General features: G+C 30.1%; 1 protein-coding gene across 2 annotated transcripts; it reads left to right on the forward strand.

Annotated features, from left to right (window-relative positions):
• Positions 1–13,214: 13,214 nt before the first annotated feature.
• LOC131173302 (uncharacterized) lies at positions 13,215–15,842 on the forward strand. Of its 2 annotated transcripts, none has more exons than XM_058135418.1 (3): positions 13,215–13,732; positions 14,657–14,930; positions 15,035–15,842. In XM_058135418.1, the coding sequence occupies exons 1-3, from the start codon at positions 13,686–13,688 to the stop codon at positions 15,653–15,655; spliced, it is 942 nt and encodes a 313-aa protein (XP_057991401.1). In that variant the 5' UTR covers positions 13,215–13,685; the 3' UTR covers positions 15,656–15,842. The 2 variants fall into 2 exon arrangements, with proteins under 2 accessions (XP_057991401.1, XP_057991402.1); XM_058135419.1 differs by having other exon boundaries at positions 13,223–13,732; positions 14,689–14,930.
• Positions 15,843–24,759: the final 8,917 nt, after the last annotated feature.

Raw genomic sequence — 24,759 nt, forward strand, 5'->3', positions numbered from 1 at the left:
AAAAAGAAAAAAAGAGGGGGAAAAGAAAAAGTTGAAAAAAGTGAAAAGGTTTATTACATCATGCATGACATTATGCATAATGCAATAAATTTAATAACTAAAAATTTGAAATTTTCATTGGATAATTGTGGATTAAGTTAGATTAAAAATGCATAAAAGAAAAGAAAAAAAAAATGAAAGTTAAAACAATTGATGACATCATCATGATGATGCAACTATGACTTCATAATTAATTTTAATTTAATTAATTAATTGACTAAGTCAAATTAAAGAATAAAAACAAAATTAAAAAGCTAAATTTTTATCTTTTTCTTCTTCCATTTGCCGTGGCCTCTCATCTCTCTCCCTTCTCTCACTAAATCCTCCATAGCTACTCAATTTCAAGCTTTTAAAGCTTGAATCAACCCCATAAATCCCACAATTTTCCTAAATAAAACTTGTTCTTGGATCTTGGCAAGCCTATTGAGAAGGAAATTTGAAGGAAAATAAAGGGAAATTGAAGCTTTGGGAAACTTCACAAGAGGTTAGTGATAAATTCTTCAATTATCTATTTGAATTCTTGTTTAAGTAATTGATGTAAGTTAGAAATTGTTGTAAATGAAACAAAAACACTATGTTAGGGATATAGAGGAAATTTTGGCCAAGATGTGGAGACTAGGGTTTGATGAGTTCCATTAAATTAAATATGCTAGTAAGCTTGTATGAGTGGTGAAGTGATGTTGGTATGCTTTGAATTAGTTAAATGTAACAAAAATGTGAATTAGGGTTTGGACCTAGGGTTTTGGAAGAAAAAAATTGGAGAATTGGTCAAATAGTGTGTTTGACCTTGTTTGAGCTGAAAAATGATGATATGTGACCAATTTTGGTATGTTGAAAGTGTTAGAATTAGGTTTAAATTCGGATTGCTTAGGGCCATTGTGCAGGCAGCAGGACCAAGGTCCTTTTCAGGGACCAAAACTGAAAATTTACCAATCCAATTTGTGTGAGGCCAATTGGTAATGAAACTAGACACAAAATGACACAGTTTTCATTTAGGAATCATGCCCAAAAAGTGATCATAACATAGTGAACAAATTAACCAAATCCGAACTTAGGTATTCTGTCCTGTACAAAAATGACCAAATGAACAGTGTTTGTTCATTTGGCCATATCTTGGGCTAGGAAGGTTTAAATGATCAGAAATCTTACCAGTAGAAAGCTGAGATATAGACAAACCCAAATTATGCCTTTAACCAAGTCATTTGGCCACCCAAAGTTGGTAACCTAAAACTACCAGAACCAGTTTTGGTGCCCAGAAATCTAGGTTAGGCCAATCCGGCCAGCCATGTTCAAATGGCTATAACTTGAGTTACAAAACTCTAATTGGAGTGATTCAAAAAGGAGAATAAATTTAAGACAATAAAAAACAATTTCTATGAAGAAAACTTGACCAAATTCTAACAGCAACATGACCAATAGAACAGTGCAAAATAAGTCACCAAAACTGAAAATTTGAAAGTTTGCCTAAAAGACTTAAGTTTTGAGAAAATGACCAAAACCAATAAGTTTGATAACCAAAATGTGGTATGTGAGTATAGTTGGAGTTCTCATACCTTTTTGACATCTTTGGCTGTAGAAATCACTCCTCAATGGCAAATTTTCTTTTTAGTCCCTCAAAAACACAATTTTTCCTACAAAACAAAGTAAAAATTAAAAATTAATCCAAAATTGGCAATTTATGAAAAACTATCTAAATAACTAATGAAAATAGCTAAAATTGACTAATAATCAAATAAAATGGCTATGAAATTAAACCTAAATGACTATGCAAAATGTATGTATCACTTTTAAGCATAAGAAAGTCAATATTTTGACTTGAATAGTACCATCAATAGTAACCTCAACATGAAAATTTTCAAGAATGAAGTTTAAGCATATTGGGATTAATTATTGAAATTATTGTGAGACAAAGATACTGAGACACTATAAATTTCGTATTTCAGCTGAAAAAGACCTGGAAGGTCTAAGAGACTGAGTTAAGGCTTAGAGGCAACTCCTGTCAGTTTGAGAACTACTGTGTTGCCACTTTGGGAATGGAAATTTAACTTTGGAAATTGATTGTGTTTTGCATAAAATATTTGAATAACCTGATTTAAATTGTTTTTAATTCACACTTAGCATGGCAATATTAATATGTTGCTCCTACACTTGTGGGATGAGTTTGATATTTGACTATATTCCTCCCTCTCTGGCTTCTCAGTCTAAGGGGTGAGTTTGGATGAGTACTCATTAGCTAGCTAGCTACCTCTCTTATTGATTTCGATTAGTGGAGTGAGTTTGCCTTGTCGTGGTGTACAACACAGTATGTTTGGAAATTTTGTGTCATGGCCTAAGTTGTGTTATTGATTGACAACACTATGATTGTTAAATTGTTTGATCCAAGTTGTGTTATATTAAGCTTTGAAAATCATGATTTGTTATAAATGTGATTTAAAAAAATTGTGAAATGCGATTATGAGATTTTTGAATTATAATTTGTTCATAAATATTTTATGTTATGCATTTTATACTTTATTGTGCACCACTGAGTATTTTTATACTCAGCGATAGCTTATTTTACTGTCGCAAATAAGAGCAAGGAAAAAGCAGCAGGGTGAGCTGCTGAATTGGCAAGGCCTTCGCTGATCTTTTGTACGGGTATTTAATTATACTTTGTAGTTATTTGATGTAAAAATTATAATGTCTTATGTATCAATGTAAAGTTGAGCAGTTGTATAATAAATTGTAATAATGATATTTTAAATTTTCTTTTTGTAAATTAAGATCTGTATTTGTAAATTTAGTACTATTTGTAAAATTGAAATGAATTGTGAAGTATTTTGAGATGACAAATTCTTAGTTGAGTTGTGGAATTAAAATTGAATTGTATTGACTTGAGTTGATTGGGGTTGGGAGTTGTAAAAAAAAAATTATTGGAAGTGTTTTTTTTTTTCAGGTATTTGAAGAACTGTTTTCTCAAAATATAGATGGCACTTTGCCAAAATTTTTATAAAATTTGTGGAAAAATAAAATGGGACAAAAATCTTAACTAGTTTCTAAACTTCAATTAAATGTTTTTATTTCCTACCAAAATGCTTACCACTTCTAAAATGTAAGAAAATAGTTTTAAAATCCCTTATAGTATATTTAATGGGTTACCGGTAGGCGAAGTATGGTAAATCATTAGATGTATTACGGGATCATGTTACATCTTACTAAGGGGTAGGATGTGACATGTTGTAAAAATAATTAAATGCACTATAAGGATATATGGATGATGAAATATACCTTAAGAAATATTTTATAATTTTTGGGGCTATGGAAACAATTTATTGGACTATATTGAAGTTTAGGTACTTGAGCTAATATTGGAGAATGGGACTTAGATTAGGGTTCTGTAGGTGCCGAATGGGTAATGTTATATTTTTGTGGACCCAAGGCTAAATTTGTTGCGTTTGATTTGCAGGGGGTTAGGTCTTGTAGAAGAGATTGCCAAAATTTTGGCAAAAAACCTAGGATTGTATTCTTGCTTATATAGTCATTACTTATTTTTTTATCAGTGTCTAATAAGCATTCATATGTCTATATAGGTATCCTAAGCTGACCGTCTTCTTCTTCCAATCAGACTTGTTGCAATAAGGTAGTTAACTCTTAGATAGTAAATACTATTTATAATTTCAATATTGTTTATATATTTTGTCTAACATGCCCATGCATTATCTATAAATATATCTAGTTAATATTATAAGAGCATTACCTATCCATCACTTATACATTGCTGGTTGTGGTGTGCCGCCCTAGGGATAAGTTGGAGTCACCAAACGTATATCTTGCGTCATTTGGATGGTAGTTGTGCCACCATCACAAGATATGCATATCGACACCTATATTTAAGTGCATTTGGATGGTAATTGTGCTCTTCACCTAGTATTACATACGCATGACTGTGTGTAATTATATAAATAGACTACTTGCATGAGAAATTGTGGGTGCTTGAGTATAAGTGTGATTATGTGTGGAAGGGTAGAGCTCATATTTTTTTTTGTACTTACATTTTTCAACATTTTTTTGAAATATTATATATTTTCAATATAATTATTTATATTGTTATATTTATGACCCAAAATTCTAGCTGATTCAGAAGACCCTTTCCTAATTTGAGTGGGAAAGTATTCCTCAATAGGATGGAGAAATATTTTCTATATAGAGTAAAACTCTTATTTTAGTATTATTCCTAAATTAAGTGAGACTTCTAATTAAATTAGGATTGAAGGAATTAACACTATAAATAGGTTATAGTAGAAATGTTATTTGTATTAGTCCATAGAGAGTGACTTTGTCAATGAAGAGTGGCTTTAGTCATGGAAAATGGCTTTGCCTATTGCAGTCCTATGAAAGAAAAAAAGCTTCGGCTTAAGGTGGAAAAAGAGCATAAAATTTAAAAGGCATAAATTCTTATTCATTAATGAGAGCGCATTGCCCATATAGTTGAAGACACCCTTTATGGTGTAGTAGTTAAAGTAATAAATATATTGGGTTATGTCTAAAAGAGTTTGAGAGGACTAACTAAAATATTTACTATGAGCAGTGTGAGTTCTCTTGGGTGTAATTGGATTAATGGATAGTATACCTTGAGCTTGTAATGGATGATTTACTATTTAATGATAGTGGAAGATGGCATGCCCGTGGATGTAGTCCTATGTTGAGAGGGTAAATTACATAAATATTATTGTTTTGTATGTTTGCTTTATTTCTTTATAGTTTACATGCTTTCGCAATGCACAATAATTATCATCAAAGCATAGGGATGATCTTGGTGAGTTTGATTGAAGATGGAGCTATTGTGACATGTAGAAAGTTGCACATGCAATAATGGTAATGGTGGAGAGTTCAAATTAAGGTGGAGTTCTTAATGCGAAATCAAGATAGTTGATGACACAAAGATTTTTGGAAAAAAGAAGCAAGTTACACCCAAGATGAAGATTGAAGAATGGAAGATTTGAAGGGTTCAATTTCAAGCATAGAGATTTGATGATTTGATGACACTAAAAAATTTGAGGTATGCAATAGTTGATGGATTTTGTGCCAAGGTGGAGGTTGTTAGATTTATGACCCAAAATCCTGGTTGATTTGGAAAACTCTTTTCTAATTTGAGTGGGAGAAATATTCCTCTATAGGATGGAGGAATATTTCCTATGTAGAGTAAAACTCTTATTTTAGTGTTATTCTTAAATTGAGTGATACTCCTAATCATATTAGGATTGAAAAAATTAACACTATAAATAGGAGAATAGTAGAAAGGTTATTTGACTTTGCCCATTGAGAGTGACTTTGCCCATTATAGTCCCATGGAGGGAAAGAGACTTCGGCCTAAGGTGGACAAAGGGCATAGAATTGAAGATATCTTTTGTGGTGTAGCAGTTAAAGTAGTAAATATATTATATTATATCTAGAGGAGACTGAGAATACTAACTAATATATTTACTATGAACCGTTATATAGTGTGGGTTCTCTTGGATATAATTAGATTAATGGATAATATAACTTGAACTTGTAATAGATGATTTATTATTTAATGATAGTGGAAGATGATATACCCGTGGATGTAGCCCTATATTGAGAGGGTGAACCACGTAAATATTTCTGTTTTGTATATTTGCTTTATTTATTTGAAATTTATACGCTTCTGCAGTGCATAACATATATTTATATAAAATTGAAATTGTAGTATCTATTATTACTATAATTATTAATATACCATAAGGACTCTATACAATTTAATATTATTTTTTATTCATCTACCTTTTCTTAATAATTTTAGTTATAAGTACATTGAATTACTTTATAATTTTTAATTATAAGTGTATTAGTATATTATATAATATGCTTAATTCTTAATTATATATCTACCTTATAATTAATAATTATATATTTAAGAAATAGCTAAAAAATATATTATATAAGATATTGTGTATTAGCTTAATGGCAATTTAGGTATGACTTTACATTACAACAATTGTACAAAATTATTTTAATATCAAAGCTCAAATTAAATTGAAATAGAAGTGCCAAGAATCAACTTGGAATAGAAACATTGAAGAATTGAACTGGTAGCAAAGCCAATAATAATAATATTAAGTATGCTTCTCCAAATTCTTTGCAGGTAACTAAAAATTGGCCGATTAATTCTTGATCATTTATAGGCTATCTCAGTTATCTAGTATTTCTTTAAATGTGTAAGATCGATGCTAAATGGAAGCTAGAGATTAAAGGATCACAATGATAGTCTCAAATCATATGTCCAATTAGCCAATTTGCCAAAAAAAAATGCCTTGGAAGGTAGCGAAGGTATTGGTGGCAATTTGAAGTTCGCATATACCTCAAGCCATGCCACTAATCAAAAAGGACCTGTCTAGTGATAAGGAGTCCAATGTCATCAACCTCATCATCACCCAATGCTCAAATCACCTAGAATTGTAACTCTATTGCTTATTCTCTCCTCAATTTCGTCATCATTTTAAATTAAAAATAAAAAATATTTATAATTTTATTTAAGTTGCAGAGGTTAAATTAAAACTGACAGAATGTATCACTTATGACATATCTCAATTCTTATAAAGTAGAATTAAGATATCCTTAAGACCCTTAAACTAAAGAGCATTAACTCTAATTATACTAACATGACGATATACTGACTAAAATATAAAGGATATCTTAATTTTATTTTTACAAAAATTGAGATGTGTATGAAACATTTATAGAAATTAAAGTCTATAATAAAAAGTTTTAAAAATTTTAAAAGTCATGAATTTTTTAATAAAATTCATAGATGAACTTATATATTCGGCCATTATAACTTAACCTAAGCCACACATGATAAGCCTATCTTAAACAAAGGCATTGGAATCTTACTTGTGTATCATTTGCTTTATCCTGAGTTCCAGGCGTTTACTAGCGATGCCCAGATACAAAATAAAAGCAAGCCCTGCCTCCTCTCCCCCGGAGCGCTTGATAGGGTATTTATCTTTTAATAATGCCAACAGGATATGATTCTCAAATGCTTATGACCTAATTGATTGTTGATTGTACTTCAATAACTTTGTTATGGGCCCACTATATGTCAAACCCACTAATTTCATTGGTTGAATTCAACCAATAGCCGCCACATGAAGTGTTGTCATCTACGAAATGCATCAGAACGGCCTCACTTGTGCCTTGATGAGATGTGAATTTTTGGTGAGTGTCATGTGGAGGGCACAAATTCCTTCCATTGAAACGTGTCAAAAACCCAAATGGAGAACTCGTTTTGAGTTTTTTTTTTAATATATAATTTATCCAAGTGGAGGTGATCTAATGGTCACTTTGTGATTTGACTTAATGAGTGGAATGGTTAATTAATTAGTTATTTTGGATACATTGAAAAGTCAAGTTAGTCAAAAAGTTGATGTAACATAAGTTATATGTACATGAGAATGAATTTAATGTTTATTAAATTAAATATTTATAATTAAATTTATGTATTTATATAAATTTAATTATAAATATTTAATTTAATATATAAATTTAATTATAAATATTTAATTTAATAATTATTAAATTAATTAAACTCTAAATTAATTAATTGAGAATCTTAAAAGGTTTGAGGTAGGCTTTAGGCTTTTTAGCTCTTAAATTGCTAGTTAAAGAAGCAATTGACTGTAATTTGTTCTTTACAAGCGTGCCATTTTTAAGGCAATTATTTTTTTTGTGGAAAGGCAACTCCACTTCCTGATTACGATATTCACCAAGTAAGGAACATATTCATTCAGCAATGCATTACATTAGTTTAACTAATATTTTTTCTTTAATTCTAATAGGAAAAAAAATTATTATTTAGTTTTGTTATTTTAATAAAATTAATTATTTAATTTTTTTATTTTAAAAAATATATTAATTAATTCTTATATTTTTATTTTATCTATCCTTTAGTTCATTCATTCAGTTTAAATTAAGCTTTATATTAGTCATTTTATTTAAAAAAGAAAGAAATTATCGTCATGTAGACTAAATAGTTCAAGGGTTAAAAAATTAAGCAACTATATAATTTTTTTTTTAAATTACAAAGATTGAAAGTAATTCAAATTAATATTGAAAATGACTAGATTAAAGAGTAAATAAAATAAATATAGTGACTAACTAATTTATTTTTTTAAAATATAAATATTAAATAATTAGTTTCGTTCAGGGTCCAAGCCAAAAAATTAAACATGGGTCAAAATATTTCTTTTTTTCAATTTAGAAAAAAATTATATATAATAAACTATATTTCTTTTTTCAATTTAAAAAAATTATATATAATAATAAGCTATCTACTAAGAAAAAATTATCATAATACATGTAATTTTTCAATATATAATAACAATTGAGTTAAAAAAGAAAATACTTTCATAAATTAACAAATTTTGAGTATAATCTTAAATTTATAATCTGCCATTCAATCTCACAATCTAGTCATCACAATTTGCATTACAGAAAATATCCTTCCAACACCTACAGTTGCAACAAGTGAGATCAATATCAATTTCACAAACAAACAAGTGACATCAATATCAATTTCACAAACAAACAAATTAATGAATACACTAAATTTTATATATTATATGTCAATTGTCAAAACATTAAGTGTAATAATTATTAATCTAAATACCAATTACTGTATAATAATTGTCAAAACAATAAGTTTGAATTTATAAAATATAATAAAATTTTAAAGTTTTAATGTGTAAAAAAATATTTTAGTGGGTCATATAGGTAATTCAATACATATGCATTATATGTAAGAAAATTAAAAAAAAATTGAATGGGTTAATTGACCCACTATAGGCAATTAAAAAAAAAAAAAACCAAATTGCTTTTGGTATAAAATTCTCAAATCTTCACAACATACCATTGTTGCTATATGTTGTCACTATTCGATAATATTAATTATTTTAATAACTGTTATCTATTTTATTAGCTATCAATTGTTTTACAAGCTATTAGCTGTTAGTGATTAACTGTTTATATGGTGATTTAAAGCAGAAGTGTTTGATAGAAATAATTATTAAATTAATTGTTAAGTATAAAAATAATAGTATTATTTTATTGACCTTAGTTAAAATACTCTAGTAACCTTTAAATATTAAGAGAAATAATTTTTCATGAACTACTTTCTCAATCTCTAAATATTAATATAAATATTATATCACCGAACAATACAAATAAGAGAGTTAACATTTTAACTTTAATTAAAATATTAAATGCTACTTTAAAAACTATTATTAAATAAGACCGTTATACTTTCTTGAAAAAAAATTAAATGAATAGATTGGATTAATATTTTAAAAATTAAATCGATGTCCCACAAGATACACGACTCTTTTTAATACATCAAAGATTTAAACTTCTAATTTTTGTGAAGAATGGGAATTGAAGGATCAATATGCTGTGATGTAAACAAAAATTTTTCTGAACGGAGTTGAGCCAGCTCTTGTAAATTGGAGGAACTGTTGATTCCACTATTGAACCATGTCCACACATATGATATGACCTAAGAGTGTCATAGCACTGCAATAATATGCACCAATGAAGTCACAACTCCTGAAATTTTGTACTATGATGAAATTTCAACCAGAATAGTGGAGTAGATAGAGCTATTTAATACAGAGGAAAAAAAAAACTATTAAATAAATTCACGTTCTTTTAGTAGAAGATTAAATAAATTTAAAATCAAATTTTAAATTAAATAAATTTATATATTTATTAATAAAGTTAAATAAATTTATACTTAATAAAATATTATTTTTATTAATTTTAAATAACAAAAATTATTTATTAATTTTAATTAAAATAAAATTAAAAAAAAAGAAATTGAAAAACATGATCAATAAAAATAGTTTAATATTAAAATTATTATTTTATTTATTTAAAAAACTGAAAAGTTAATATTTTATTTCTAAAAAATAATATTTTATTATGTGTAAACTTATTTAGCTTTAATTAGAAAGTATTAGGGGTGGTCACGGTTCAGGAACCGTGGTTACAGTTCTTGAACCGTCGGTTTAGATTTATTAAAATCATGAACCTGAACCAAACCGTTAGAGGACGGTTTGGAAGACGGTTCCTGAACCGCCGGTTCCGGTTTAAGCCCCAGTTTAAAACGGTTTGAAAGACGGTTCGAAAAAAAATGGTTCAAGATAGTTTGAAGGACGGTTTGGAAGCGGTTTAGGGATGGTTTAAAGGTAGCTTAGAAAAAAAAATTAGAGAAAAATTTTATTAATTCGAAATTTAAGTTATATTTGTAAAAATATTTTAATTTTTCTTAGAAATCTTTCAATCAAAATAAAATATATATAAAAAAAGAAAATAATTTATCTTTAAGAAAAATTTAATAAGTAAATACTTGAACCTAATTAAAAAACTAGAAATGAAATTAATTTTTTTAAAGAAATTAACAAAAAGTATATGAACTTAATTTTGCCTATGTATCCATTTAAGATTTAGAGGAATAAAAATTTCTAGTTCTGTTACTTGCCTTTTTTTAAAAATTATATAATAATTAATAATTAAAAAGTATAAAAGAGAAAAAAAATTAAAATAGAGGGTATTAGAAATTTTATTAAGGATTTAAAGTAATAACAAAATAATTGAGATAGTATTGAAAATTTCAACAAGTATATAAAATAATAAAGTAGGAAAATTGAGAGAGTATTGAAAATTAAAATGAGTATAGAAAATAATTATTTAGAGAATTTGAGAAAAATTGAAAAAATATTAAGAATTGAAGAAAATGTAGAGAATAATTATGTAGAGAATTAATGATATATATAAATGAATTAGGAGTGAGGTAAAATATTTATTGAATTTTTTTATATTTAAATTGCCGGTTTAATCCGGTTCGAAATCGTCCGTTCAATCCGGTTCGGAACCGCTGGTTCACAGTTTTTAAAAAATATAAATCTAAACCAAATCGCAAAAAGACGGTTTCTGTCCGATTTGAAGTCGGTTCTGATTTTGACCGATTTTGACCGAATCGATTCTAGTTTGGTTCCAGTTCAAAATCAGACCGTGGCTACCCGTAAAAAGTATGCAAACTTACCATTAACTAAAAGTATATAGACTTATTTGATCTTTTTTCCCTATAATTTTTCTAAATAGAGTTGAGCTTGTTTTTGTAAATGAAAAAAAATCAAATAAATCTCTATATTTTCGGTCAAGAGTTAAATAAATTTAAAATGAAATTTTGAATTAAATAAGGTAAAATAAATTTTTATCTAATAAAATATTACTTTTATAATAATAAAATACTATTATTCTATTTTTAATAATAAAATATTAAAAATAATATTTTTAATATTAAATAATTTTTATTTATCGTGTTTTAAATTTCTCTTTTTTTAATTTTATTTTAATTAAAAATTATGAATAATTTTTAATATTTAAAAGTTATAAATAATTTTTAATATTTAAAAGTTAAGAAAAAATATTATTTTAAAAACAATATTTTATTAAATAAAAACTTATTTAAATAAAAATTAATTTTAAGCTTATTTAATATTAAATAAAAATATATGGACTTACTTAGTCTTCATCCCTGTTGTAGATTGGAGGAACTGTTTGTCCACTATTGCACCATGTGGATATGCATGAGCTAAAAGTGTCATACTACTGCAATAATACGTACCAATTAAGTCACAACTCCTGAAATTTTGTACTGTGGCAAAATTTCAACCACCAACAATGGACTAGACATAGCTGTTTAGTACTCTGAGAATAATAGTTAAATGGGATTGCCTTAATATTTTAATTTTCTTTGGTTATTTTTTGTCCACAAAATTGTTAACAGCTTTATTTATACATATTTAATTTAAAACAAAATCCTTAAAACTTAAATCCAGGAGAAATTAAGAGACAATATTTCATTTTAATTTAAGAATATGTAATAATAAAATATATAAATTTTAATTTGTAATGCAATACTTCTTATCTTCAATATAATGGTTAATTTTTAAATTATTTATATTAATATGATATTTATTAAATTAAAAAAATTATATTTTCATGAATTAATAACTTAGAGTAAATAGATTATGAGTTAATATATAGATTATGGGTTGCAAAAGTGTGGATTTGTGATTTAGATTGTCAGGGTCGTGGGTAGGGAAAGAATAGGGAAGAGAAAAATTAATTATAAAATATTATTTTTAATTAATTAAATTTTTTTGATATGTATCAAATTAATAGAGAAAAAATATAATTTTTTTAATTTAATAAGTGCTAAGATAGAAAAAATAACATAGAAATTAATTACTGAAAATCATATAAAGTTTTATATATTTAAATTAAAAATTAGAGAGTTTTGTGTTACAAATTGAAATTTTAGTATATTATTATTGTATTCTCAAATTGAGGTTTGTGTATGTAATTTACCCTTAAAATTTTTATATTTTTCAATATAAATTATAACCAGCCAAGTAGTAGATTAAATAATTAATGAATTGAATAGTGAGAGGTAGTTATACCCATTTATTATAAAGGTTATAAATTTTAGAATAAATAAATAAATATATTACTTTTTAAATTTTTTTAGAGGTTGAGAAGTTATGTTATAAGAAATTATTTATTAATATTAAATTTCACACTTTGCATTGATAATAATATAAGGATTAAAATTGCTTAATCTTAAAATAGTAATATTAGCAATTCTTATTGGATAGTTTGGTAGGTAATTCTCCTCTTCTCATGAACCCCTCACCTACTAAAATCATGGGATTTGAACTAAAGATCTCTGTTAATCTCTATCAAGAGATCTCAAACTTTTACTGCTACAATAACTCCATAGAGAAAGATTTCATGGAGTTTTTAATAATTTACTAAATGAGAATAGATTTGAAATTCCCAAAAATAAGAGAATCAAAGGGAATGCATTGCTGATGTAGTAAAGAAGAACCAGCTTTTCATCATTCATGCATATATCTTGATTTGCTTCAGCTACTTTGTCTGGAATATCTTGTTCATTGACCTACATATTGGCTTATGTTTTAGGAGTCTCATTTGTTATTTTTATCTATTTGTTTTGTGACTTCTGTGGTCCCTCAACTCTCTTGATCTCTTCCTCTCCCTTTGTACATCTTCCAACTCAAATACATTAAAGCATATATGCTATAAACATCTCTCTCTCTCTCTCTCTCTCTCTCTCTCTCTCTCTCTCATTGTGTATATATAATATAGTCCAATCTTTTTCCTTGCCTGCTTCCTTCACAGCCTGTCAAGCTTGAATTATTAAGACCATGATTATAATTTTTTAGAAACAGGTTAGCTTTGTTGTTTCTTTAAGTAAAGAGAGAGAGAGAGAGAGAGAGAGAGAAAGAGAGAGAAGGGAGAAAGAGACTAATTCCGGGCTGTCACAGAAAGAGAGATTCTTTGCTGGAGTGTTGTTGTTTACTCGTCAATCCATTCGTCTATCTCTATCTCTCCAAGTTCACCACAAATAATTTGTACTACTATATACTGCTTGGATTGCTTCGTCCATATTTGCTGTAAAAAACATGAGTTATGGAACCTCATAACGAAGTTGGCTTTTTGTTTTTTCTTCAGCTTCGGTTGTTAATTGCACAGGATTTTGGCATGAATAGAGAGAAAGATGTTCAATGAGCCTCGTTGGAGAGATTGCCGATCCGGCCACCTTTTTTTTCAGGTAATAATGATGAGAGAATTATATAGCTAGCTTTTGTTTCTTGAGTTTTTGTGCAGAATTTTTGCATTGAATCTTGAAAGCATTTGCTTCCAAACTAATAGGTCTAGCTACCTATGTACCAATTCATCATTATGATCTTGTTTCTTTCTATGTTTATGCATATAATTACCATTTTTCAGTGAATGATTTTGTTTTTATTGATTAATTTTGTTGAGGCTATAAGATAATGAACTGCATCAAAAGAATAGTTTAAAATTTTTAACTGTTATGTGATTGCATCATGTGGACAAGAAAAAAGACTTGCCTTTGAAAGGAACTGAAAAGAGGTGGGTATTTTCTAGAACAATTTCCAGAATTTTAAGACTACTGTTCTTGGCTAGTGATTGTTCCACCACATAAAGATAGATAGATAGATAGATAGATAGATAGATAGAGAGAGAGAGAGAGAGAGAGACCCACAATCCATTTGTTGTCTCTCTAGTGCCCACATACCATTTTCACTTTACATCCTTCTTCATTGACTAGGTACTGTTTTGTGACCCTTTCAGGCTCCCAATGCAATTCTGAGCAGTTCCTTTTGTCCCCCCCACCTCTCTCTTTCTCCCTCTCTCTCCCTCTCTCTCTTTCTCTCTCTCTCTCCCTTCAATTTTTACAGAAATCAATTACTCAACTAATTATTGTTTGTTATTAAACAATCTGCAATTTGCCTATATAGATAAAAATTAAAAAATAAAAATGAAAAATAACCCATAAAAGTTTGGGATGGATAAATTTAATATGCATAACTAAATATCAGAAAAATTCAAGAAAGAGATCTCAATTAGATGTTTTAGGATAGGTTTCTTGCTTCTGAAATTTACAATTTTGGGTTTATATGCATCCCCTGCTCATCTTCCTTGTCTACTTTATCTTCTCTCTTTCTAGTTCCTCACTGGATTGTTGGGACCCCATTTCAGGGATGGGAACTAAACTTGAATATGCCTTCAATCTTCTAGCACCTTCACCAAATAGCACTAGCTTTAATGTTCATTGTGTGGATGAACTTGACTATTTGCAAACTAGAGAGCTGAACATTAGCTTCCTAATTACTGGACTTGACAAGCATCACAGCTTGGCTTATGACAAAATGCCTGAAAAACAGAACTTAGATTTCATCAGAAAGACTATGCAGATGCATGAAGAAACCTTCAAACATCAGGTAATTAATCAAAATTTCTAATCTAATTTTGACATCTAGAAAAATTCAGGTAATTATATATCAATAAAATCATTTTGAAGAACTTGAAACTGTAACCATTGCAGGTAAGGGAACTCCACAGGCTATACAGTGTACAGAAGATGTTAATGGATGAACAGGACAAGGAAATTAAACAGAATAAAAAGTACTGGAATCCAAGGGATACCAATTACCTGTATAGTTTGAACTTTCAAGGCTTCAGAGATGATCATCCAAGCCCAAAGGAAAGAAGCGGCAGCTGCTCCGGTGAGACCATGAGAATGACTACATTGGGAATTGATCTTGAGAGGCCTGCTGCAGAGGAAGATATATCTACTGCTATTAGTACTGCCATTGATGATACTCGAGCTGCAGGGACTAGCTCTTTCATCCCCTTGAAAGGGAACGATAAAATGAGCATCGATGGCTCGGACGAAGAAAGTGAAGTGGAGCTAACATTAAGCATCGGAAGGAGCAGCACCAGCAGCAAGAAGATGATCATGTCGACAAATCAAGAAATGGGATTCTCTGAACAAATGCATAAGCGTATGAAGGAGCTTGATTCTCCAGCATCAGTCAAGTCCGAAAGAAGAGGAGAGGATTGCAGCACTCCAACAACCCCAATGAGCAGCTCTAGTGCAACATTTGATCATGAAAGAAAACAGCCAAATTGGCTTTTCCAAGGTTTAAGCATAAACAGGACTTGAACTTTAATTTCTGACTTGCATCAGACTATCAGTATGTTAAACTATTTTTACATTGAGGACTTATCAGATGAAATATTCACAATTTAGTTGCCAAATTAGATAAATGCATCATTGAGGTGTACATGGTTGTGAATAGGACATGTACAAAACTTTATGTTGAATTACATTTCCAGTCACCATTTGTTTCTGTCTAGCAAATTGCAAATAGAAAGCATTGCTTTAGTTTTCATGCATCCAAAAAGTGAAGGGTTTTACCCGTCATCTTTAACTTAGTGGTATTAGAGTTGTTTGTAAGATTATGCGGTTACGAATTTGAATCCCAATTATTACACAATTAAGAAAAAGAAGAACTGTAGGGTTGTGATTAACTCTGTAGTGCCTATTAAGGACAATTATTTTAGTTGGAATTGGTGGATGTATAATTTTCTGCACAAATATTTAATCACTAGATTATTGGTGTGCCGAAATATATCAAGAAGAATTTTGCTATTAGGAATTTAAGAAAATTATTTGAAATTTAAAGGATGCTTGACAGCAAACAGAAGAGCAAAAATAAAAAAATTATCAATATCACTTATAGTTGGAGAATGCTACTATATTTCAATTTAAATTTGGGTAAATTTTACTTGTTATTTCTGAACTTAGGATTTCTAAACTTCAATTCTTGAATTTTAATGTAAATAATATAAAACTCTTTTTGACCTGCTATAACTGATTTCCAGGTTATAAAACCATAAAATTACTTAAAACTCTAAAATTTTAAATATCCTTAAATAACTAAGTTTCTTCTCCGCCCCTTTTCTTTCACTGTATCCTCACATACTCTCTATCTCTCTCACACACAGAGTCTCTCCCTCAATCACTCACTATCTCTCTGTGTCTCTTTTTTTCTAACACAGACACAGTTTCAAACTCTTTGTCTATCTCACAAACACTGCGACTGTCTCTCTCTTGATCTCTCTATGCATCACTCCCTCTACATCCTAAAATTTCTATTATTCCCTCTTGTTTTTCACTCTAGTCAATAAACAAGCCGACAGAACATATCAAAAATCAAATCCAAATCTAGTCCAAATCAATTATCAAGACAACAAACGATCCATGAAAATAAAATTCACATAATTCCACAACCAAATTCAAGTACTTAGACCTGATTTATCATGAACTCAAGACACAAGACACAATTATATAAGTCCCATCTATTTTACATGTGAGACCTATCATATATGTTGTGTCTTGAGTTTATAATAAATTAGATTTTTATTTTGATGAGCAAAATTTTATTAAAAAATCAGGAAAAACTTAGCATAATCAGATCCAGTTAAACGTCAATCATCAAATTGCCCTTTTACACTCAACTTAGGAAAAGGTATACTAAGTAAAAAAACTTGATACTCAAATACATCTGCCAAACAAAAAGAGCCAAGCCAGAAAACAAAGTAAAAAACAAAAGCAGAAAAGACTTAAGGCTCACTCCAAAAACAGAACATAGAAACAAACAGATGACCCAGTAAGACCAAGGACCAAAAGCGTAGTAGTCAAGGAGCTAGAGCTTTGAACAACACAACATCCACTAAGAAACCCAAGACACTTGTAGCAGCGTAGTATTTCCAATCCAAGCCACAGAACTAAAGAAAAACAAAGCAAAAGTTGTACCAATCAATAATACTAAGTAACAAGACCTGCAACTCAGGAAAAAGAACCAACACTAACAACCCTAAATTCACAAAAATAGTTTGCATCAAAGGAAGGCAATAAAATCATCCGTGTGGAGAACACCATCTTTTGCCAGAAAGTCCAAAGTTGAATTTGCTTCACATGGAATGTGGGAAAAAGTTAGTAGGGGCAAGCACCTCAGACCTTCAAAGACAAAATTAATAACAGATGCTAGCCTCCAAGGTAACTTACCTGGATTATTTACCATGAGACAGTGATCATTGAGTTCGATTCTATGAAGAGCAACATAGACATGAAGAAGAGGTCCTGGTTACCAATGCAAAGTTCTATAGCCTTAGAGATGGCTTTAAGCTTTACTTCATTCGAATAACCAATGCCAGCAAAGTATGAAAAGAGAAATAAAATTACCATCCAAATCCCTTAGCACACCTCCGATACTCGACCTGCCAAGTTTCCCTACGGATGAACCATCAACATTCCTCTCATAACATCGAGCAGGTGGAAGAGATCAATCAACTGCAAGATGCACTTTAGGCTGGTTGGACCATGATTTAATAGAGTTGACAATAATTAAAAGGTTTGATCCCGAAAAGGGAAAAGTGGCATCAATTGCTTTCATCCAAATAGCAAGACAGAAGAGGATTATGGCGTAAAGGGAGGCAATAGGAGATTCCTTATTCTTAAAAATTTTTTCATTTTGCGTAAGCAAGAATTTCCCTCCATCAGACCACATTTGTTCATTATGTGTATTGTTTTTGTCTTGCAAATTGCAATTGAAAAATGTTAGATTTATGACTCAAAATCCTAGTTGATTTGAAAGACCCTTTCCTAATTTACGTACGAGAAATATTTCTCAATAGAATGGAGGAATATTTCATGAATAGAATAGAACTCTCATTTTAATATTATTCATAAATTTAGTGGGACTCATAATTAAATTAGGATTGAGTGAATTAACACTATAAATAGGAGAATGGTGAAAATGTTATTTGGCTTCACCCATAAGAAGTGGCTTTGCTTATGGAGAATGATTGTTGCCCATTGTAGAGAGGGGCTTTGCTAATTACTGAGGATTTGGCTCCACCCATAGATGTTGTAGTGGAAAGAAGCTTTGGCCTAAGGTGAAGAAAGGGCATAGAATTCCAGAGGAAGGAATTCTTATCCATTAATGAAAGGGCTATTGCTTAATTAGTTGAAGACACCTTTTGTGGTGTAATAATTATAGTAGTAAATATATTTAATTATGTCTAGAGGAGACTGAGAGGACTAGCTAATGTATTTCTATGAGTAGTTATATAGTGTGGGTTCTCTTGGGTGTAATTAGATTAATGGATAGTATAATTTTGAGTTTGTAATGATTGACTATTTATTGATAATAGTAGAAAATGGCATGCCCATAGATGTAGCCTATGTTGAGAGGGTAAACCACGTGAATATTGATGTTTTGTATATTTACTTTGTTTATTTGTGGTTTACACAATTCTGTAATGCACAATAATTGGTATCAGTGCAAGAGGATGATTTTGGTGAGTTTGCTTGAAGGTGAAGCTGCTACGACATATAGAAAGTCATACATGCTGGTGATGGTGGAGAGTTGAAATTAAGGTGGGACTCTTGATGCAAAATCAAAAAAGTTGATCACATGAAGATTTTCTAAAGAAAGAAGCAAGTTACACCCAAGATGAAGATTGAGTAATGGAGATTTAAAGGGTTCAAGCTCAAGCATGGAGATTTGGTAATTTGATGACACTCAAGAATTTAAGTTATGCAATAGTTGATAGATTTTGTGTCATGGTGGAGATTGTTAGATTTATGACTCAAAATCCTAGTTGATTTGAAAGACCCTTTACTAATTTAAGTGGGAGGAATATTCCTTAATAGGATGGAGGAATATTTCCTATATAGAGTAGAACTCTTATTTTAGTGTTATTCCTAAATTGAATGGGACTTCTAATCAGGTTAGGATTGAGAGAATTAACACTATAAATAGGAAAATAGTGAAAAGGTTATTTTGCTTCACCTGTAGGGAGTGGCTTTGCCCATGGAGAGGGGTTGTCGCCCATTATAGACAGAAGCTTTGCCAATTGCTGAGAATTTGGTTCTGCCCATTGATGTTGCAGTGAAGAGAGGCTTCGGCCTAAGGCAGAGAAAGGGCATAGAATTCAAGAGGAATGAATTTTTGTCCTTTGATGAGAGGGCTATTGCCCATGTAATTAAAGACACCCTTTATAGTATAATAGTTGTAATAGTAAATATTATGTCTAGAAGAGATTGAGAGAACTAACTAATGTATTTATTATGAGCAGTTATGTAGTGTAGATTCTCTTAGGTGTAATTGGATTGATGGTGTTAGTAGTATGCCCTAGAGCATATCATTTTGTATGTATCTTGTACATATCTTATTAATAAAAGGCAATTTCACTTTTCCGTTTACATAATATATTTATGTGTAATAGAAAAGGTCCATTGATATTTTATTAGAAATTCTATTCTTAAGTTGTTAAGAATATGAGTGATAGTATTTCTAGCACAAAGTGTCATAAATTGGTTCACAATCGAGGATACTTCGCAAAGGACATGACTTATCCAGAAAGATTGTAATCATGTTCGTTCCCAAGGTATTTACATGAGATATAAATAAGATGGAGTGATGAGTCTCATGCCATATAACAAACATGATAGGCACTTATACATGATAAGTAGGCCGAACCAATGACGCTTATGACAAGCACATGGAGTTTACTCTTGTCAATGCATTGTCATATATCATATCAGTGCATATAGTCTTTAGATCTGAGACAACATAGTTATCTTGTATATAGGTGGTTTGAGTTTGTTATTGCTCTCATACTTATACTGTGTATGGATATATGGGAATGTGTTGGCTTCTACTAGTTATATATGGAGATAGGTGTTGATCAAGATAGAATCCGTTACCCTAAGTAAATAGGGATAAAATCCTATATTCATTTAATAGTTCTTGATGTTTCAAGTTTCTAGCCAGGACAGACAGATTTAGTCAGAAAAGAGTTTCTGATAAGAAAATCTAATTAATCAAGAAGTGGAATTAAAAGAGAACATAATGTTCATAACAAATGGGGTTTGACATTAACCATGACTCCAACTCGAATTGGGATTTTGTAACGGAGAGATTCTAGTGCATGGTAACATATGATTAAAGGTTCATTTAAGGTATTCCTTATTACTGATTGGATGGCCATGGCATACTATGCTAGGTGTCAACCATGGTCTATGAGATGCCTGAAATGATTTAGAGAAATCATTTATGGTAAGAAAGAGTTCTAATGATATTAAGAGTTAATATCATTTCTCATTGTCAATAAGTAATGAGCCTAGTAACTCACACATCAACACAAGCTAATCACCATTTAAAATGTAATTTAATTGATTAATTAAAGAGTTTAATTAATTAATTAAAGAGGTTTGATTTGCAATGAGATTATAAAGTCCCTAGCATGACTTAAAATCAAATCTAGGTTATTGGATGTATAGTATAAATTAAATTTGTATTTAATTTGATTAAATATGAATTTAATTATGAGAAATTAATTAATGGAGATTAATTAATTAATTTATTTATATTTGATATAAATTAATTTAAAGAGGAGAAATTATAATCTTGGGTTGAGAACTCAAATTAAAAAGTAAGGGCAAATTAGTCTTTTCAGATGGTGACACATGGCACTAAGAGATGGTAACACATGGCACCATATGATTTTGCCACTTGTCTTCCTATGATGGAAGACCACATATCATGATTTAAATGGAGCTTGACACTTGGCTTTATAGGATTAAATCAAATAATAACAAGATGGGATCCTGCGATGACATGTGGCAAGGGAGTTAGGGTTTGACCTAAGTATATAAAGAGAGGTTATAAAAAAAAAATTAGCCACTCACTTCTTCCTTTTTTCATGTTGGACGGCAATATGGAGTTCTCTTCTCCTCTTCAATTTCTCAATTGATTCAAAGGGAAAAACTTAGATTTCCTCTTGAATTAAATTATTAGAAAGTGTTTTTAACACCCAATACATTCATATAACCTTCGTAAAGCATAAACCTCATCTCAAAATTCGTTAACAAGGCTTAAGAAGCCAATCTAGGGGCTGCCATTGCTACTTTGGTGTGTGCTTGTGGTGGACAAACTAGAGGGATAACATTTGGGGTCCTAAAAACATCCTAAGATTACATCAATTGTGCATCAAAAGGTTAGTATCTAAAAATCCCTCTTTTAGTTAGGGTTTAATTGAATTAAATGTTAATTCATAATCTTTAATGGCAAATGAAATTTTAATGCATTCTAAAATGTGTTTTGGTATGCAATTGGGCATTGGAAATTGATTAGGTTCATAAGAAACTTGGTATGGTGCATGTAACCTTAGAAATAAATTTTGAAATTCAAGGTTCTAATGCCCAATTCTCACGCTTCCACTCCTTCAATTGGTATCAGAGCCACTATATTTGCCATTAAGATTATTTATGAGATTTAATTGTGTGATTGGATCAAATTTGGATTGATCTAAAGCTGTTTGGATCTCACCATGGTGGTAGCATGAATGTGAAGAACACCCCTAGGGAGTGTTTGAATTATGCGCTTGGTTTATGGGCCAATCATGCAATTGTTGTATATCTTAAGGCTCATAATTAGGCCCATACCTAATTAAATTGTTTAATTAGGAATTTTAATCACACAATTAATTTTTGAAAATTATTTTTAAGGTATTAAATTAGAAAAGGTTTCTAAATTTAAATTTATTTGAATGAGATTCAAATATGAATTTTGGTTGAACATGTGATATTCAATTTAATTTTAGTATGTATATTTTATTTAATTGTTAAATTTTAATATGCATGATGGATGATCATGGACAATAAAAGACCAATGTGATTAGATTTATTTCTTTTATTCTTCTTTGGGATGTAAAATAATTAATTTTATTTTAGTGACACATATTATAAATATTGTAATAATTTGGGTTGTAATTTCATTTATTTGAGGACTTTAAAGTCCATATTCTTGTAAATTCGCCTTGGTATGCCAAGGATTACAATATAATTGGATTGCAAGAAGATCAAGAGCATTGGTGGGACCAGTGGGAGGAAATCAAGATCAAGTGTTGATTATGTACTCTTTCAGCAACTCTTGTAAAATGAATGAATGAAATACACCTAGGAATGCCCTGATTCAATTCTTGGTGACTCAGAATTGAATCCCTTAGAAAGTTCATGATCATACCATATTATTTGTTTATCCATGTATGCATGAGATGTATGTAAATATATACAAGTATATGATATATGCATGCCAATTGGATAATGTGCAAAGTGAGATCATAATAGTAATTAAGTCGACCACAAAATCTTCCAAACAAATGATTAAGTTGGAAATGGTATAATTAAAGTAATTATATCATGGCCCTCCATTTAGGCAATTATTTTAAGAAATTTTAAATACTTGCATGTGATGCATTTATTTAAGAGATTTTCTTAAGAATAATTGTTAAGCATAAGATGTTGTAAATATGTAAATAGTTTATGGCCAATAATGGATGTGCCTGAGGACATTAAAAATTATTTGCATATTTACTGGCTCAATGGGATCAACTTAACTAATGCAAGATAAATCAATAATGGATGTGCCTGAGATTTTGAGCATTAGGAGCTAGATAAATGATTGAACCTCACATTAGATGTGATGGGCAAGGAGTTGCTCACTTATAGTTTATTGTAATTCCAATAATGGATGTGCCTGAGGATCATCAATAAGACTATAAAAATTCAATCACCCACTTGAAATCCATCCAACTGGGATTTTCGTTTCCTACTTTGGAAGTGTAGGATTCGCCAGGTTAGTGGGAGGACCAATTTGATTAAAAGACCATAATCATTTTGGTTATTTACATGATACATTTACTAATTAATCTAGTTATTTTCTGTAGTTAATTTTCTATTAATAATGAGAACACAACAACCACCACCATCTAATATCCTTGCGAGCATACTTGATCACAATAAGTTGACAGCACCTAATCTTTATGATTGGCTCAGAAATTTAAAACTTGTCCTGAATCTAGAACGTATTAGATATGTTTTAGACTCAAAAGTTCCTGATCCCTTACCTCCAGAGACCACTCAAGAGGAACTAGATACTTTGGACAAGTGGAAGGAGCATGATATAAGAGCCAAATGTTACATGCTTGCTTCTATGAGTAATGAGTTACAGAAGCAGCATGAAAATATGCAAAGTGCAAGTGAGATCCTCCTTCACCTGTAAGAGTTGTGTGGTGAGCATAACAGGAATGCTAGGTATGAGATATCTAGATAGCTATTCTGCATGAGGATGTCTGAGGGACAGAATTTAGGAGATCATGTCCACAAGATGATTTAGCTTATTGAACAGTTGGAACATCTTGATTTTCATATGGATTTCCAACTGTAGACGAATCTGATCCTTCTTTCCTTGCCTGAGTCATTTGGAAATTTTGTGACAAATTTCCGTATGACAAAGCAAGAGTGTACTTTGGCTGGGTTGCTTAACATGCTGGTTATTGCTCAAAAGAATATGCCAGGCAATAAAGGAAAAGAGGTGGCTTTGATTATATCTTCTTCTTTTGCTGGAAAGTCTAAAAAGAAGAAGGGCAATAAGAATAAGAAATCTCAAATTCCTGAACCTTCCAAGAAGATAGCCAAACAAAAGGGCAAGATCGAAGATGACAAAGGCAAGGGAAAGTGTTTCCACTGCCAGAAGGATAGGCATTGGAAAAGGAACTGCCTAGAGTATCTTGCTTCTCTGAAGGACAAGAAGGATAGACCTTCAGAAGGTATGTCTATGTCTTATTATTTAGATTCTGATGATACTCATAGTTCATTTATAGCTTCAATTTTAGATGCTGGTGCTAGTTCTCACATTACTTTTGATATACAGGAACTAGCAAATAGTAGCAGCTTGCAGTCACGAGATATTAGACTCCGAGTTGGCAATGGTTCAACTGTTAAAGCTTTAGCCATAAGATCTAAATCTTTATATATGTATGGACATATTTTGTATTTAAATAATGTTTTTCATGTACCTGACGTTTTTAAGAACATCATTTCTATATCTAGTTTGACTAGAAATGGCTGAGTTTCAATACACAAATAATATTTGCAATATTTATTTTGGAAATAAATATGTTGGCTCGGGTTATATGCATGATGGACTTTATTATTTAGATAATAATGTTAAATATAAATCTAATGCAAGCAATCTAAATGAATATAATGCCATGATGAAAATCAACTCAAGTTCAAAATATATTTGGCACTTAAGATTAGGTCATGTTACAGAAGATAGGATTGCAAAGCTGGAGAAAATGGAGATTTTATCCTCATTGGGTTCTGAACCTACTCCAACTTGTGAATCCTGC

The sequence above is a fragment of the Hevea brasiliensis genome, chromosome 14 (genome assembly GCF_030052815.1).
Source record: "Hevea brasiliensis isolate MT/VB/25A 57/8 chromosome 14, ASM3005281v1, whole genome shotgun sequence".
In the NCBI taxonomy this organism is placed as follows: domain Eukaryota; kingdom Viridiplantae; phylum Streptophyta; class Magnoliopsida; order Malpighiales; family Euphorbiaceae; genus Hevea; species Hevea brasiliensis.

What these genes read in the sequence shown, in the direction of transcription:
- LOC131173302 (XM_058135418.1), top strand. Translation starts at nt 13,686, where the DNA reads ATGAGCCTCGTTGGAGAGATTGCCGATCCGGCCACCTTTTTTTTCAG. An exon ending in CCGGCCACCTTTTTTTTCAG is followed by an intron (nt 13,733 to 14,656) that starts GTAATAATGATG and finishes CTCTCTTTCTAG; the next exon opens with TTCCTCACTGGATTGTTGGG. An exon ending in AAGAAACCTTCAAACATCAG is followed by an intron (nt 14,931 to 15,034) that starts GTAATTAATCAA and finishes TAACCATTGCAG; the next exon opens with GTAAGGGAACTCCACAGGCT.